This window comes from Dendropsophus ebraccatus, chromosome 5, assembly GCF_027789765.1.
Source record: "Dendropsophus ebraccatus isolate aDenEbr1 chromosome 5, aDenEbr1.pat, whole genome shotgun sequence".
Classification (NCBI taxonomy): domain Eukaryota; kingdom Metazoa; phylum Chordata; class Amphibia; order Anura; family Hylidae; genus Dendropsophus; species Dendropsophus ebraccatus.
This window is the reverse complement of record NC_091458.1, coordinates 46,539,763-46,553,496: the sequence shown is the minus strand read 5'-3', so window position 1 is coordinate 46,553,496 and position 13,734 is coordinate 46,539,763. Positions and strand designations below refer to the sequence as shown.

The 13,734-nt window shown below is 41.8% G+C and overlaps 1 protein-coding gene across 1 annotated transcript in view; it reads right to left on the bottom strand.

Moving 5' to 3' along the window:
* The window catches only part of ESYT1 (extended synaptotagmin 1), a 64,475-nt gene that overhangs the window by 31,616 nt on the left and 19,125 nt on the right, over positions 1–13,734 (bottom strand). The window contains exons 2-8 of the mRNA XM_069970056.1: positions 2,938–2,979; positions 2,516–2,650; positions 1,953–2,026; positions 1,192–1,264; positions 1,019–1,108; positions 610–665; positions 208–328 (exon numbers count right to left, since the gene is read on the bottom strand). Of these exons, the coding sequence (XP_069826157.1) occupies positions 208–328; positions 610–665; positions 1,019–1,108; positions 1,192–1,264; positions 1,953–2,026; positions 2,516–2,650; positions 2,938–2,979 (591 nt within the window). The remainder of the gene's footprint in view (positions 1–207; positions 329–609; positions 666–1,018; positions 1,109–1,191; positions 1,265–1,952; positions 2,027–2,515; positions 2,651–2,937; positions 2,980–13,734) is intronic.

Sequence of the window (13,734 nt, the reverse complement as noted above, 5' to 3'; positions counted from 1 at the left end):
AAGAGACACAAACATTTTAATGAGAAAACTATTCACATTGTTTGAAATGCTATTTCCAGGTTAACATTTCAAACACAAACCAAAGAAATGTTCATCTTTGGAGGGGAAAGATCTTTACATCTATGTTTAAAGAAAATAAGGAAACTTTATTCCAACCAAAGACATGCAGGGAAAAAAAAAAAATCAATGAACAAATGAGGAAGTTACCCTAGGCAATGGGGAACGCAGCTCTGCTGTATGAAGATCACCGGCGAGTGGGATGGTGAGGCGATTTGGCAAAACAAGGAAGCCAGAAATGATGTCCATAACCATTGTGTCTGACATAACACTAAAGATATGAAAAAGGTGATAAAACAATGTGAGGAAGAGGTGAGGAAAGAAACATACAGCTAATGCACTGTTCCCGCTCTGCCCGGACAAGACACTGTAGGTCACTAACATGAGAGGTTTCAAAACCTCAGTACTAAGCAAAAAAAAAAATAAAAAAAAAATAGAGATTGTAAATCAGACTGAGCAGTGAGACAGCATGTGAAGCGCACAGCCGCGTGCTTCACTCTACTATATTTCAAAATTGTTAAGGGTGGACCCTAATCGATCTGAACCACTTACTTCAAGCCAGGGATGTCCAGCAAATTTGTAAGCCCAGTCCAATTTAAGTCTAACATCTGTCAGAAAAGGAAACAAAAAGTCAGATGTGTTTTGTCTCTGCACAAAGTTCCCTTCTTTGAGCCAAAATAAATAGCCACTATGTAAGAGGAGTTCTAGCTCTAGTGAAACCAGCCTAGCCATGCCTGAGACCTGCTGTGAGCCCGAAATACAGCTGCTAGAGGTACAGGCTGTATCTCAGGATCACAGCATCATCAGATGTGAGCCCAAGGGCAATCAGTAACTTTTGACATGTTACAGTTACTGCAAATGACAGTAACGCTACAAAGTGTTGATCGGTTGAGGCCTGGGTGTTATTCATACAGTAAATTGCTTAGGATGTTGTTTCGGTCTGCTTTTAATATTAACCTACCGGCCGTCTAATGAAGAATATAGTTATAGCTCCGATGATGGGAACATCGCCTATGAGTGGTTCCAGGATCACCCGGATCGTACCATGTAACTGATAAAAAGAAAAATCCATACACAGGTCATAAAGTTCTTTTTTACAATATACAATCTTGTGATTTCACGGACGTCACTTACCTGCACGCCCTTCACGCCGGCTTTACAGAAATATTTCTTCACCTCAACATCTATTTCCATGTCTCCAACATAACTGTAGAGAATAAAGTAAGGTCAGTGCTGCCTGGAAGGAAAGGCAACAATAAGGAGCCAGGCTTGGGTTACAAAGGGCTTGGTGGTTTGGCAGCCGCTCTAAAGCACAGGAAATCCTCCACATTAGGGTGGTAGGAAAGGAATCTCCAGTATAAGAAGCCGGGCTGCATGACATATATAGCAGAGGAAGTGATGCTTGGGGCCTACCATCGAGCCACACAGATACGGCTCACTTACTGTTATTATATTCAGGTACGCAGAAAGTATTAATTATTCTATAAAAAGTTTATGGAGCAGATTCCATAATGATTGTCACTAGTGATTACATAGCAAGTGATTTTATTCTAAATCAACTTCGATCCCCATTGCCTTCTGTTGGACCTTTTACTGTGTTAGACCCTGGGATCACAACAGGATCCTCAGGTTCTCCAACCCTTGGGTGTTGTTTCGTTATAAAGGAAATGTTTAACATATTGGCAGACTAAGGTCCCTATTACAAGGCCTGACACATTTTGTCAATGAGTACTGATCTTGTGGATCAGCTGAGGGATGAGTGCTTGCTGTATTGTCGGCTGAGCCTCCTGTGCCCTGGACTCGAGTCTTCACATTTTGGATAGTAATATTATAGGAGGACAGACGCTCCAAATGAAAATTCGAACAAAATATCAACTATTTCTAGCATGATTTACCTTAGATTCAAATCCAAAATAACTTGTTTCTTGTCCATTTCTGTGTGAGCTTTAACACCGATCACCTTTGGAGCCTGAACAGCACAGACACAAAGATCAGAGTTTGCTTATCGACATTACATATACAGGTTATTCATGCTTAACATGTCAATAAAGGGTAATATCCTAAAGTCAGTATCAATAAAATATATTCATGTGTACAGTAGATAGAATCAGTGAAAGAAAAAGAGAAAGAGAGAAAGAAAGAGAGAAAGGGTCCTATTTCACCGAACGATAGTTCGCATAATCGATTAACGATCTCAAACGACTGCTATTGCAAAAGACCTGAAAACGTTCACTCATTTCCATGGAACGATAATCGTTACTTATAATCGTATTTGCGATAGTTTTTCTTCGCTATTGCGTTCGTATCTACTGCGAACGACCAAACGATGTCTTATTCAATGCGAATGATTGGCAAACGTTTTTATGACCTCTGCCCCTATACATTGTGCCTGTCCTTTTCAGTTGTGATGTGTCAGCAGTCATAGATAAATGCAGATCCCATTAACCATGACATTTACCTTCTCTCCAATACTGATCTTTGTGAAGTGGAATGTGGACAGGTGGGTGTTACATGATCGCACTAGAGGTGCTATAGTACCTATGAGCAGCTTCTCCAGGTACTGCCCAATGAAAGGCCACATCTGTGCAAGAACCTGAAACACAAGAAATGACACATAAAAACCTACACACTGCTCTACAGGTGCAAGGCTGGGTTACCTAGATCACTAAGATGTTCCCTAGTACATTCATATTTGTAGTAGAAATAATGGGATTATCCTACAAAATGGAAGCAAAGGGGGAAAAAAAAAAAAAAAAAAAAAAAAAAAAGAGCCTGTGGTAATACTCCACTATTCTACCACTATCCGTGCACCCCTCCAATAACAGACAGAAAGGGCGCCATCACCACCAATGTTATATAGACTCATTTAGCGTAACTTACCTTGTTCAGCCATTCTACTTTCTCTACGTCAGGAAAGGTGACCTGCGGAAACAAAACCAGATGGGTAAAGACTTCATCAAGAACATGCCTTTCTACACAACTCCAATGCTATTTGTATAGCTTCATTAGATCCATCTTCAATAGATCCCTACCTTGCACAATGGCAGCATTACAACGTCTCTGACTGACGCCTACTGGGATTTTTTTTATTTTATTTTTATTTACCTTCAATATTTTACTTAGGTAGTAACCCCCCAAACAGAATAATGGGCCTATTACACAGGTCGTTTAGAGGAGCCAAGGAGCGCTCTCAGCGCTCGTTTGCTCCTCGTTCCCCGCTCGCTGCCGCCGCTATTCAACGCGGCTGCAGCGAGCGGGTGAGTGCGGGAGGGGGCGGCGGGGAGCTGCGGGGGGGGGGGGGGGGGGGGGGGGGGCGCTGCCCTGGTGATCGCTGATTGTCCGGGCAGCCCATAGGATATAGCAGCGTCTGCTGCCGATGCTTCTATTCAACAGAGCGACGGCAGCAAATCGCTGCTATATCAGTCGCTTGTTTTTCAACATGTTGAAAAACAAGCGACTGCAACGATCAGCCGACATGAACGATGTCGGCTGATCGTTGCACTCTATTCCACGGGACGATTATCGTCCGTAGCGGCCGAATACGAACGATAATCGTTTCGTGGAATAGGGCCTTAAGTATATACTTGTATACAAGCTGGGTGACCAGATGACCAAAACATAGCTCCAGGGTAGCTGACAATCTTTGCAGCTCCCTGCCCCCACTTACACAGAACAGCATGAGAGCAATGGAAATAGTACACGTTGTGCGGACTGAGGTAAGAAGAATACAGGCACATTATGTGGGTGGCACGTTACAGGTTTAGGAGCTTTTATTACATTTTCTAGTTTGCATGCATTACAATGAAAAGACTAGCACTACCTTGCACACCCATATATACACGGTAGACGCAATTCTGTGTCAGGTGTCAAGTAAAACCGTACTGTAGAAAGTCAGCTATATCTTATCTTTTGACTACTATTCTTGATAGTGAGTAACCTTTCAAGCAACCTTAAAGATATACTTGTATGCACAACAAATTCACTTAAAAGGGGTTATCCAGGATTTATAAAAAAAAAAAAAAATATTATATATATATATATATATATATATATATATATATATATATATATATATATATATATATATCTGCTTACTTCTAAAAACAGGTTGGTGTCAAACTTTGGTTATGGGCCCAGGATGTGATATTTATATATTTACTGAGTCACTTTGGAGCACTGTTACCCACAGCAAGACAGACTATGCCCTCCCTATAACACTGGTTATAGGTTATAGATTACAGATTATAGGAATCCAATTACTTAATAATTCTTCCTATAGTCCCTGATGAACCCATCCACAATGGTTGGGAGAAACACTTTAAAAGATTAAAACACTAGTGTCTCTCCGTATCCGGATATTGGATGGATACTTACGTGTATTATATCACTTTAAATGCTACATATCTTAGGAGGAAATGTGGCACCTGACCATTACTCAGAGTTGAATGTGGCTCACGAGGAACAAAAAGAAATTTGCAAAGGTCATCTAAGATGCAGGCAGTGAGTAATAGAGCAGCAGCAGACAGATATACAGCTTTGTGGGAAACGTATATGTATAACTTGTCACTTATTTATGTAACGCTCTGCTCCTCCTTCTGTTCTCTATAGGCACACATACACAGAGAGCTGTCAATCACTGAGTAGGACTGCCCACTTGACTCAGAATTAGCAGGGGACTACATGAATATCTTACAAATTATCCAATAATTTTTTCCACAAAACTATATATCAATCTGCTCAACACCTTCTCTATTACATGCTGCCTGCAGATCAGGCTGCATTTTCAGTATTTCAGGTTACTTTAAGAGGTTAGGTGCTCAGCTTAGATACACTGAGTAACATCCAGTCCATGATATTTGTTATGTGCTGCACATATAATGGTATATATATATATTATACATACACACACATATATACACATACACACACAAACACAATCTTGAACACTAGGACTGATGTCTATCACTATTATCAGTAAGGCAGCTCTGACAAATGGCCATATACTAACCAAGAAGTATATGACTGTGAAACTAGCTAAAACAAACCACAAAAGCACTTTATTTCTGCCTTTTATGGGCTATCAACCCCCGATCTTTATTTCCGTTTGTTGCTAAGACGTGACTATCTCCTGCCCATGATACCATCGGTGTTTGTGAGGAAGCTGAGGTTACAAGTGAGCAGAAGGGGAGGGTGCACAATAATCACCAAGCAAAATTAAAGTATATACCAGTAATAATATACCAGAACTGCAGAAATGTTCCTTTATGTATATATATGTGCAGTCATACAACCCTTAGTAACTGGACAGTGGTACATTGTATTTAGTATTCCTAATCGGAGAGGCTGATGTCATGTCTGGCCGGCATGTCTAGCTAAGACCCAACCTTAATGCAGCACTTACAGCAGTATTCTCCAGGGACCACTGTGAAATGTACAGAATCTCTGAGCGGTGTAGTAAATTAAACTGGCTGTCTAGTTGTGGTCTTAAAGTAAGTCACTATCTTTAGTAATAGCAACTAATAAGCCACTTTACATGGGCTGGTTATACGTTCATAAGAACATTTGTCCCCGATAACTGGCCCATATATAAGGGCAAGCCACTGACCAACAAACAGACTAGGTGGGGTTTGCCGTTCAGGAAGTCCATCTATTAGTCAGAGCCAAGGGAAGCTTTATAGAGGGTCTGTCGTCAACCCCCAAAAACTAAGATATTACTATGATTGATTATCTTAGGGTGCCCCGATTACACACCTTTCACAGGTGTCTTTATATGCATCCCCCAATTTCCTAGATAAGTGGGGTTATAGATTGTCTGACAGTTCAGTTGATAGAGGGGCATGAACTTAATTTTAATAATGAGAGTGATCAGGTGATAGACATGACTATACAGTCAGGGGTGTGAATATTTTATGTTTAGGATCACAGAAACATATGTAATTTCCAGGGGGGGTCACTGTGAGATCACATGACTTAGCTGAAGTAAATATTAGGAATTTTCAGATAAAAAGAAACTAATTTTGGTAATAGCTAAATTATAAACAGTAAGTAAAGAAAGATAATGTCCAGCAGCACTCACCATAAAACTTGATCTTCATTCAATATCCAAAAGACATATAGAAGAGGAACATGGAGACACCCCCTCTCACAGCCTCGGTCAACGGCCATTTCACGCTTCCAGGCATTTCCTTGAGGCTGTGGGGAGAGGTGTCTCCATGTTCCTGGTTGTATGTCTTTTGGATATTGAATAAAGATCAAGTTTTATGGTGAGTGCCGATGGACATCATCTTTCTATACTTATTCACACGTGGACTGTCCTATAACTAAGCTGAGCACCACTGAATTGATCATATGTGGATTTAGGACCGGATATCTGTGTCTGCTGGGAGTTGTAGTGCCAGTGAAATCTCTTGCTTTTTGGTGAAGCATAAACAGTGTCTGTCCAGCTTCCTACTGAATAATAAAGCACTCTTGGACTCCTTTTTAACTAAAAAAATGGAAATTATATCAAAAACTTAAAAGGGTTATCCAGCAAAAATCTTTTTCTTTCAAATCAACTGATATCAGAAAGTTATATAGATTTGTAATTTACTTCTATTTAAAAATCTCCAGTCTTCCCATACTTATTAGCTGCTGTATGTCATGCAGGAAATGTTGTTTTATTTTCAGTCTGACACTGTGCTCTCTGCTGACACCTCTGGCCGAGACAGGAACTGTCCAGAGCAGGAGAGGTTTTCTATGGGGATTTATGGCAAACAGACAGAGTTCCTGTCTCGGCCAGAGATGTCAGCAGAGAGCAGTGTGTCCTTCTTCCTGCATGACATATAGGAGCTAAGAAGTATGGGAAGACTTGAGATTTTTTAAAAGAAGTAAATTAAATCTGATATCAGTTGATTTGAAATAAAAAGATTTTCGCTGGATAACCCCTTTAGCAGAGAACCAATAGAACAGCAAAAGTTACTAAAAGTAATCCAAAACACAAACCTAGCCGTACAGCCTTCAAATGCATCTGATGTATCAGGCCGCAATGTTTTATAAATCTGACATCTCTATAGGCCATCTAGTCAATTTAGGCCACACCTGTGGGTGTGTAAGTAGTCTTTTGGCATAAAGATTTGCAACAGTAATGCTACGTTTACACAAAACAATTATCGGGCGAATTTTCGCAATAACGATCGAATTCGAACGATAATCGTACGTGTAAACGCGGTGAACGATCGAAAAATCGTTCATTTTGATCTTTTAACATGTTCATAAATCGTCGTTCGCTGATCGCAAAAAAATCGCCGATCGTTCCGTGTAAACAGTCGTTTACTGATTTTACCTATGTGTGAGATAGGATTAAGCGTTCGCAAAACGATCGCATAGCGAATTTTCTGTACGATATATCGTACCGTCTAAACGCTGTTCGTTAAAAAAAAAATTGTTACTTCGAAATCGTTAATCGTACGATCGGGCCAATAATCGCCTCGTGTAAACTTAGCATAAGGGTGGTATTACACGGGCCGAGCAGGGCCCGATAATACCTGTAAACAAACAGCGATCTGCTAGATCGTTGCTCGTTTACTGGGCCTATTACACGGCCCGATAATCGTTTGACAAGAGCTGCAAGGACATCGTTACCGATGTCCTTGCAGCCCTTACTAAACTGGCATACATTACCCATCCACGTTCCAGGGCTGCTTCTGCCGTCCGCTTCTCCCAGGGTCCCATGCGCGCTCTAGCTTCACAGCGGCCTGTCAGCTGGTAGGCCGCTCAGCCAATCACAGGCCGGGACCGCCGCGGATCAGCTGACAGGCCTCTGTGAAGCTAGAGCGCGCGCGGGACCCCGGGCGACCGGAGCGGCGGCGGGGGCGGCGATGAGAGCGGCGGGGGTGGCGATCGAGCCGGCGCAGGGGGCTGCGGATGAGCGGAAGGCCGGGCAGCGGGCGGGCCGGGCGCACGATCGCAAAACGATTTTTCCGTACGATATATCGTACCGTCTAAAAGCTGATCGTTATGAAAAAAAATCGTTACTCCGACATCGTTAATCGTACGATCGGGCCAATTATCGCTTCGTGTAAACGCACCATAAATCTTCCCAATAACAATCACTAAATAAGAATAAGTTAATAAATAAAATAAACAGAAACATACAAATATGCTTGGATATGCAAGTTTCACCGGAAGGGAACATATCCTGATGGTGGTAATGAAACATAACACGTGTCTTTTGTTAATGATCCGCTTTAGTGTTGTCAATGCACCGTAACTGTAAAGTGGGTGTGTGAGCAAGGCCCTACAGCAGTTTACCAGCAGTATATGAGAAGGTGCAGCTAGCCCTGGGCTAGTTCTTCACGCTCAAAGACAGCACTGTTATTGTGTGACACGTCTCACTGACAAATAATATATTATTACAGCAGAAGCAGCTGCAAGCAAAAACACAAGGTAACCACCTTCCTTAGTTAGTGTGACATATGATGTGCAAGTTTAATGAGTTTGTTTTCTTAAAGGGGTAGTTTGCCCAAAAAATTGTTTACCTTTTAATCAATTGGTGCCAGAAAGTGCCAGAGATTTATAATTCACTTCTATAAAAAAAAAAAAATCTCAAGTCTTCCAGTACTTATGAGCTGATGTATGTCCTGCAGGAAGTGGTATTCTTTCCGGTCTAGAGAGGAGAGGTTTTCTATGGGCATTTGCTACTGCTCTGGACAGTTCCTGACATGGACAGAGGGGGCAGCAGAGAGCACCGTGTCAGACTGGAGAGAATACACCACCTCCTGCAGGACATACAGCAGCTGAAAAGTACTGAAAGACTTGAGATTTTTTAATAGGAGTAAATTACAGATCTCTGGAACTTGCTGGGACCAGTTGTTTTCAAAGAAAAGAATTTTTGGTGAACTCCCCCTTAAAGAATTACTGGTTTGAAACAACTATAGATACCAAGCTACAACCTATAATGCCAAGTATAGTCAATCAGAGCTGGCCACAGTCATACTGAGACTATGGTTCCTTACCACATCCTCCTCAGGTCTCCACTGTAGTTGTGCTTCTCGGAAGACATTTAGCACATGGAGGGCACACATAGTGGTTTTTGATACATTATTAGAATGTTGGACTAAATCCATAACTGTGCCATTTGAAGGGTAAACGTCAGACCCCCAGGCTTACATCCCATGTAAAACCATATTCACTTACAGAGAACTGAATGAATCATCTACTGCTTAATGGTATGCTACTATTGCTCATACATAACAGGCCCCTCTTCATCTGTCCATATACACAATGAGCTAATAGATAGGACTTTGTCCCGATGACATCCCATACCAGTGTGAGCCGCCATGTGAAAGGTGGTTGTCCAAACCAGATAGACTCCCATCATGCCTGGGAAGAAGAAGAACCAGGAGAGCATGAGGATCAGTATCTCTTATCTTATAAAGCCCAGAAAGGTTAAAGGGGTTATCCAACGCTTTAAAATTACCTGTCCTCTGAATAGGCCATTAATATCAAATCAGTGGGGGGTCTGACAGCCAGACCCCCAGGGGAATTCAATGCAGTGATGCCCTATTGGTGGGTGCTGCTCTAATACTGATGATCTGGAGATAAGGCCAACAATTGACACCCTTTAAAGAGACTCTGTCAGTGGGTTTATGGTGTCCTACCTAAGGCTAGCATAAACTAGTGACAGAGAAGCTAAACAGAATGATGTATCACTTACATTTTTCTATGCAGCTCATCCTGAGATATCCTGCTGAATAACATGGACAATAAGTAGTCCTCTCTATTATGTGCATAAGCCCAGTAGTCCTCAATATTCATGAGCCGAAAACTCCGCCCACCAGCTGCTGATTGACAGTTATCTATCCATGCTGTGTATAGGCAGCAACTGTCAATCAGCAGCTGGAGGGTGGGGAGGGGTGTGGCAAGAATCCTATTCTCCTGCATACTAGGAGAACAACTGAACAGAATTATGTAAGTAATACACTGATCTGTTCAGCATTTCTGTCACTAGTTTACTGTACAGGCGATTTTAAGAAACTTTGTAATTGGGTTTATTAGCCGAAAAATGCATTATCATAAAAAAGCAGTTTGAAGCTTTCCCCCCTGTCTTCATTGTTCTCTATGGAGAGGGGAGGGGTGGAGGGAGATGAGGCACCAAAACAGGACAACAAAGAGTTAATTTACAGCTACATCACCAGGCTATTTCCTTTGAAGTCAGCACTGACCTCTCTGACCTCTGAATACTGGCTTTCACACAGGTCCTACTGTGTAATCCTTTGTTCTCTGCTGGCTACTAATTTCCCTCCTCCCCCTCCATAGGTTACACAAGGCTCGACTGATGTAAACTAGTCGAGATTTCCTGATAATGAGCAGTGAATGAGAGAGGCGGAAGGGGGGGACCTGGGAAAAGTCTTTTTGAATGCAGATAATGGCATATTTGCCTAATAAACCCAATTACAAAGTTTTTTGTTAAAATCGCCTGTACTTGATTTCTGCAAAAAAAATAAATAAATAAAAGAGACAGTGAAACTTTAAGGCGGAATAGACCTTAGTGACAAATTCCCTTTAACATAGCAATATCTATAATATTTTTTAAGGCAAAAACCCTAAAACAAAAAAAATAAAATGTTGATTTTTGTAACCGGGGCATAAGATCTGCTTACACATTACTTGGCAAGGCTAAGTGTGTCACATTATCACTATCATAAGAATTGTTGTGTAAAGGGGAAATACACAGAATATCTGTTAAAGGCCGATAGGATGGGACTGTGGGAATAATAGGCCACATAGAAAGATTTTACCAGCAGCTGTTATTTCTCTCTGTACTTTATCATGTCTTGTGATGCGGAAAACCCATGATGACTGCAATGAAACCATTAATGATGAATTCTCCCCAATGTCTACCTGATATTACAGTGAGTTTGGGATCATCCAAAGCAGAACTCTCTGCATTTGACTCCTGATGGCTAAAGATGGATGCAGCCTATGACTGTATCCATGTTAGGGTATGTGCACACTTTGAAAAAGCAACGTAAAATCCGTTGCGGACTCCGCCGCTCGCAGACTGCAGCGGGCGCGCATATTCACCCGTGTCATAGATTCCATTCTATGCATGGGCGGATTTCGTTGTCCGTCCAAAGAATGAAAGTGCCCGCTCGCGGACTGCAGCAGGAGGGGGCGCACGCTTCTCCGCCTGTGTCATAGACTCCATTCTATGCACGGGCGGATTCCGTCTAACGAACGAACAAGCTCCTGGTCATACTGGATAAAGTCCAGGAGATCTGCCACTTTGGCCAAGTTCTTCTGCCAGAGCTGAATAGGTGAGGAATTTCAAGCAGAAAACTTTCCTCTTCAATTCCTTGCTGAAAACTCGCCTAATGCAATGTAAATAAGTATACATTTTCTTAATAAAGTTACAATAGAAAGTTAAAGGTTAAAGGAAACCTGTCACCCTGGCTGCTGGGGCAGAGCCCGCCCGACCCCCCAGCTGCTCCCAAAATTTTCTATGGACGTCGGACTCCTCTGTAGTGATTTGCATATAGCATACGCACGCACAGCTATTTCTCCGCCCTGGGACCGGGACCAGGAGAGGGACTTCCTGAAAGGATTAAAGTGTCACTGTCGTGAATTTTTTTTTTGCAGAAATCAATAGTCCAGGCGATTTTAAGAAACTTTGTAATTGGGTTTATTATCCGAAAAATGCATTTTTATCATGAAAAAGCAGTTTGAAGCTCTCCCCCCTGTCTTCATTGTTCTCCTATGGAGAGAGCTAAAGAAAAGACCAAAACAGGACAACAAAGAGTTAATCTACAAATCCCTCACGGGATATCTCTACTGACCATCACCAGTGACCTGTCTGAGCTCGGATTACAGCTGTCACCCAGCTCCGTGCCTGTAATCCTCTGTTATCTGCTTTCTGCTGCCGGCTAACTCCCTCCTTCCTCCTCCCCCCTCCCCTCTCCCTAGAGCAGACAGGGGACGTCTCCTGCAACAAGTCACAATTTTCAGATTTTTCAGAGTGGATGAAAAAGAGGAAGGAGGGGGGGACCTGGGAAAAGGCTTTTTACATGCAGATAATGGCAGATTTGGCTAATAAACCCAATTACAAAGTTTCTTAAAATCGCCTGGACTATTGATTTCTGCAAAAAAAAAAAATACGACAGTGACTCTTTAAGTATTCAGGGCTCCATTGGGAGGGGGGGGGGGGGGGGGGGTGTCGGGCGGGGTCTGGTAAATGCAGAAATGTAAAAAAAAGACATTTTATATATATATATATATTATGCAATTCCCAATTTTGAAGAAGCTTCCTTTCAGAAAAGTGCACAGTCACAGCCATCTGTATGGAAAGAAGAACTGTACAGGATGAGTCAGGGACAGGTCTATTTCTTTCTCTTACATCTGGCTGCTGTTCTGGCAGATGGTGAGGCTGAGATGACCCAATAAATAACGCTGCTAGATTAATCATGGAAACAGCCCTGTGGATGAACGAATCAGGGCCGGCCACAAGCCCTTCATGCTGCCAGCGTCAGAGCATTGTTCTCTCATCCAGGTGAAATACAGAAAAGAGAAGCAGATGGGAAGACGCTTACTGCTGTCTGTAACAGACTCCATTGTGCAAAACATAAAGGTACATTGCTCGCCATATATCACAGTATACACTTATTATATACAACACAAAACAATATGCTTTTCAGCAATCAGGGGTATAAAGAGCAAAAACAGCCTCCTGTTAGCAATGCATGATGGAAAATAAAGTATGTTACCTATATGGAGCACTATTAGTCCCCCCTACTTTTGCTGTTTTTAGAAGGAGCACATAGGAAGCAGACGTGTAGTGTAGCGATACATGTTTTGGATGTAGGATTATCATTATTCAGCTTTCTTATGAGTTTCTCGTACAAATGCTGGAATACCCCTTTAAGCACTGATCACCCCATATTTTTTCTACTGCCTTCATCATTTATGTTCTACATTAAAAATAGGTTACTCCCTGGGTCAACACTGCAGCTTATTTGGATTGAACAGAATGTGGCATACTATTGCATTGTTTGCTAAAATTGAAAACCTGCCAATGCAAAGCTCTTTGGCACAGAGTGATTTTTGCTGAGGGCAGATGCCATGTGACGAAAGGGTCCAATTTCTCTTTCTGAGATAAGGGAGAGTCCGATCTTCAGGATGCTTCTAAATGATCTCAGCTACAAGGTGATTTATTATATATCATAGCTCCGAGCAATCAGATCATCCTAAAATTAGTTAACGCCAAGCCGTAATCCTAAAAAGAAGGATATCTATAAATGTATAAAAGTAAATGTAACCATATATAAGGCATCTGCTGCACTGCAGCTACTTCATGCAGCAAAGCATGCATACAGCAGTGTCTGCATATAGGAGAGGAATTATTTACTTAGCAAATGCAGTTAGGATCGTCCATATGAATTATTCATAGGCCACTACCAGGTGTATACAAATTTAATATAGTAAATGCTATAATGTATAATGCAAATGTACATCAACCTTTGCACTCAAGTCTTCCCAGTGATGTAGACCACAAACATATGCCATGTTTGGGGTCACTTTTACATTGTCCACAGTCATTTCCTTCAACCTGCTAAAACTACAACTCCCAGCATGCCCTGACAGCTGGGGGATTACAGAAATCCAGTGTCTCTTATGTCAACAATGAAAATGAGCCGTTAAAAA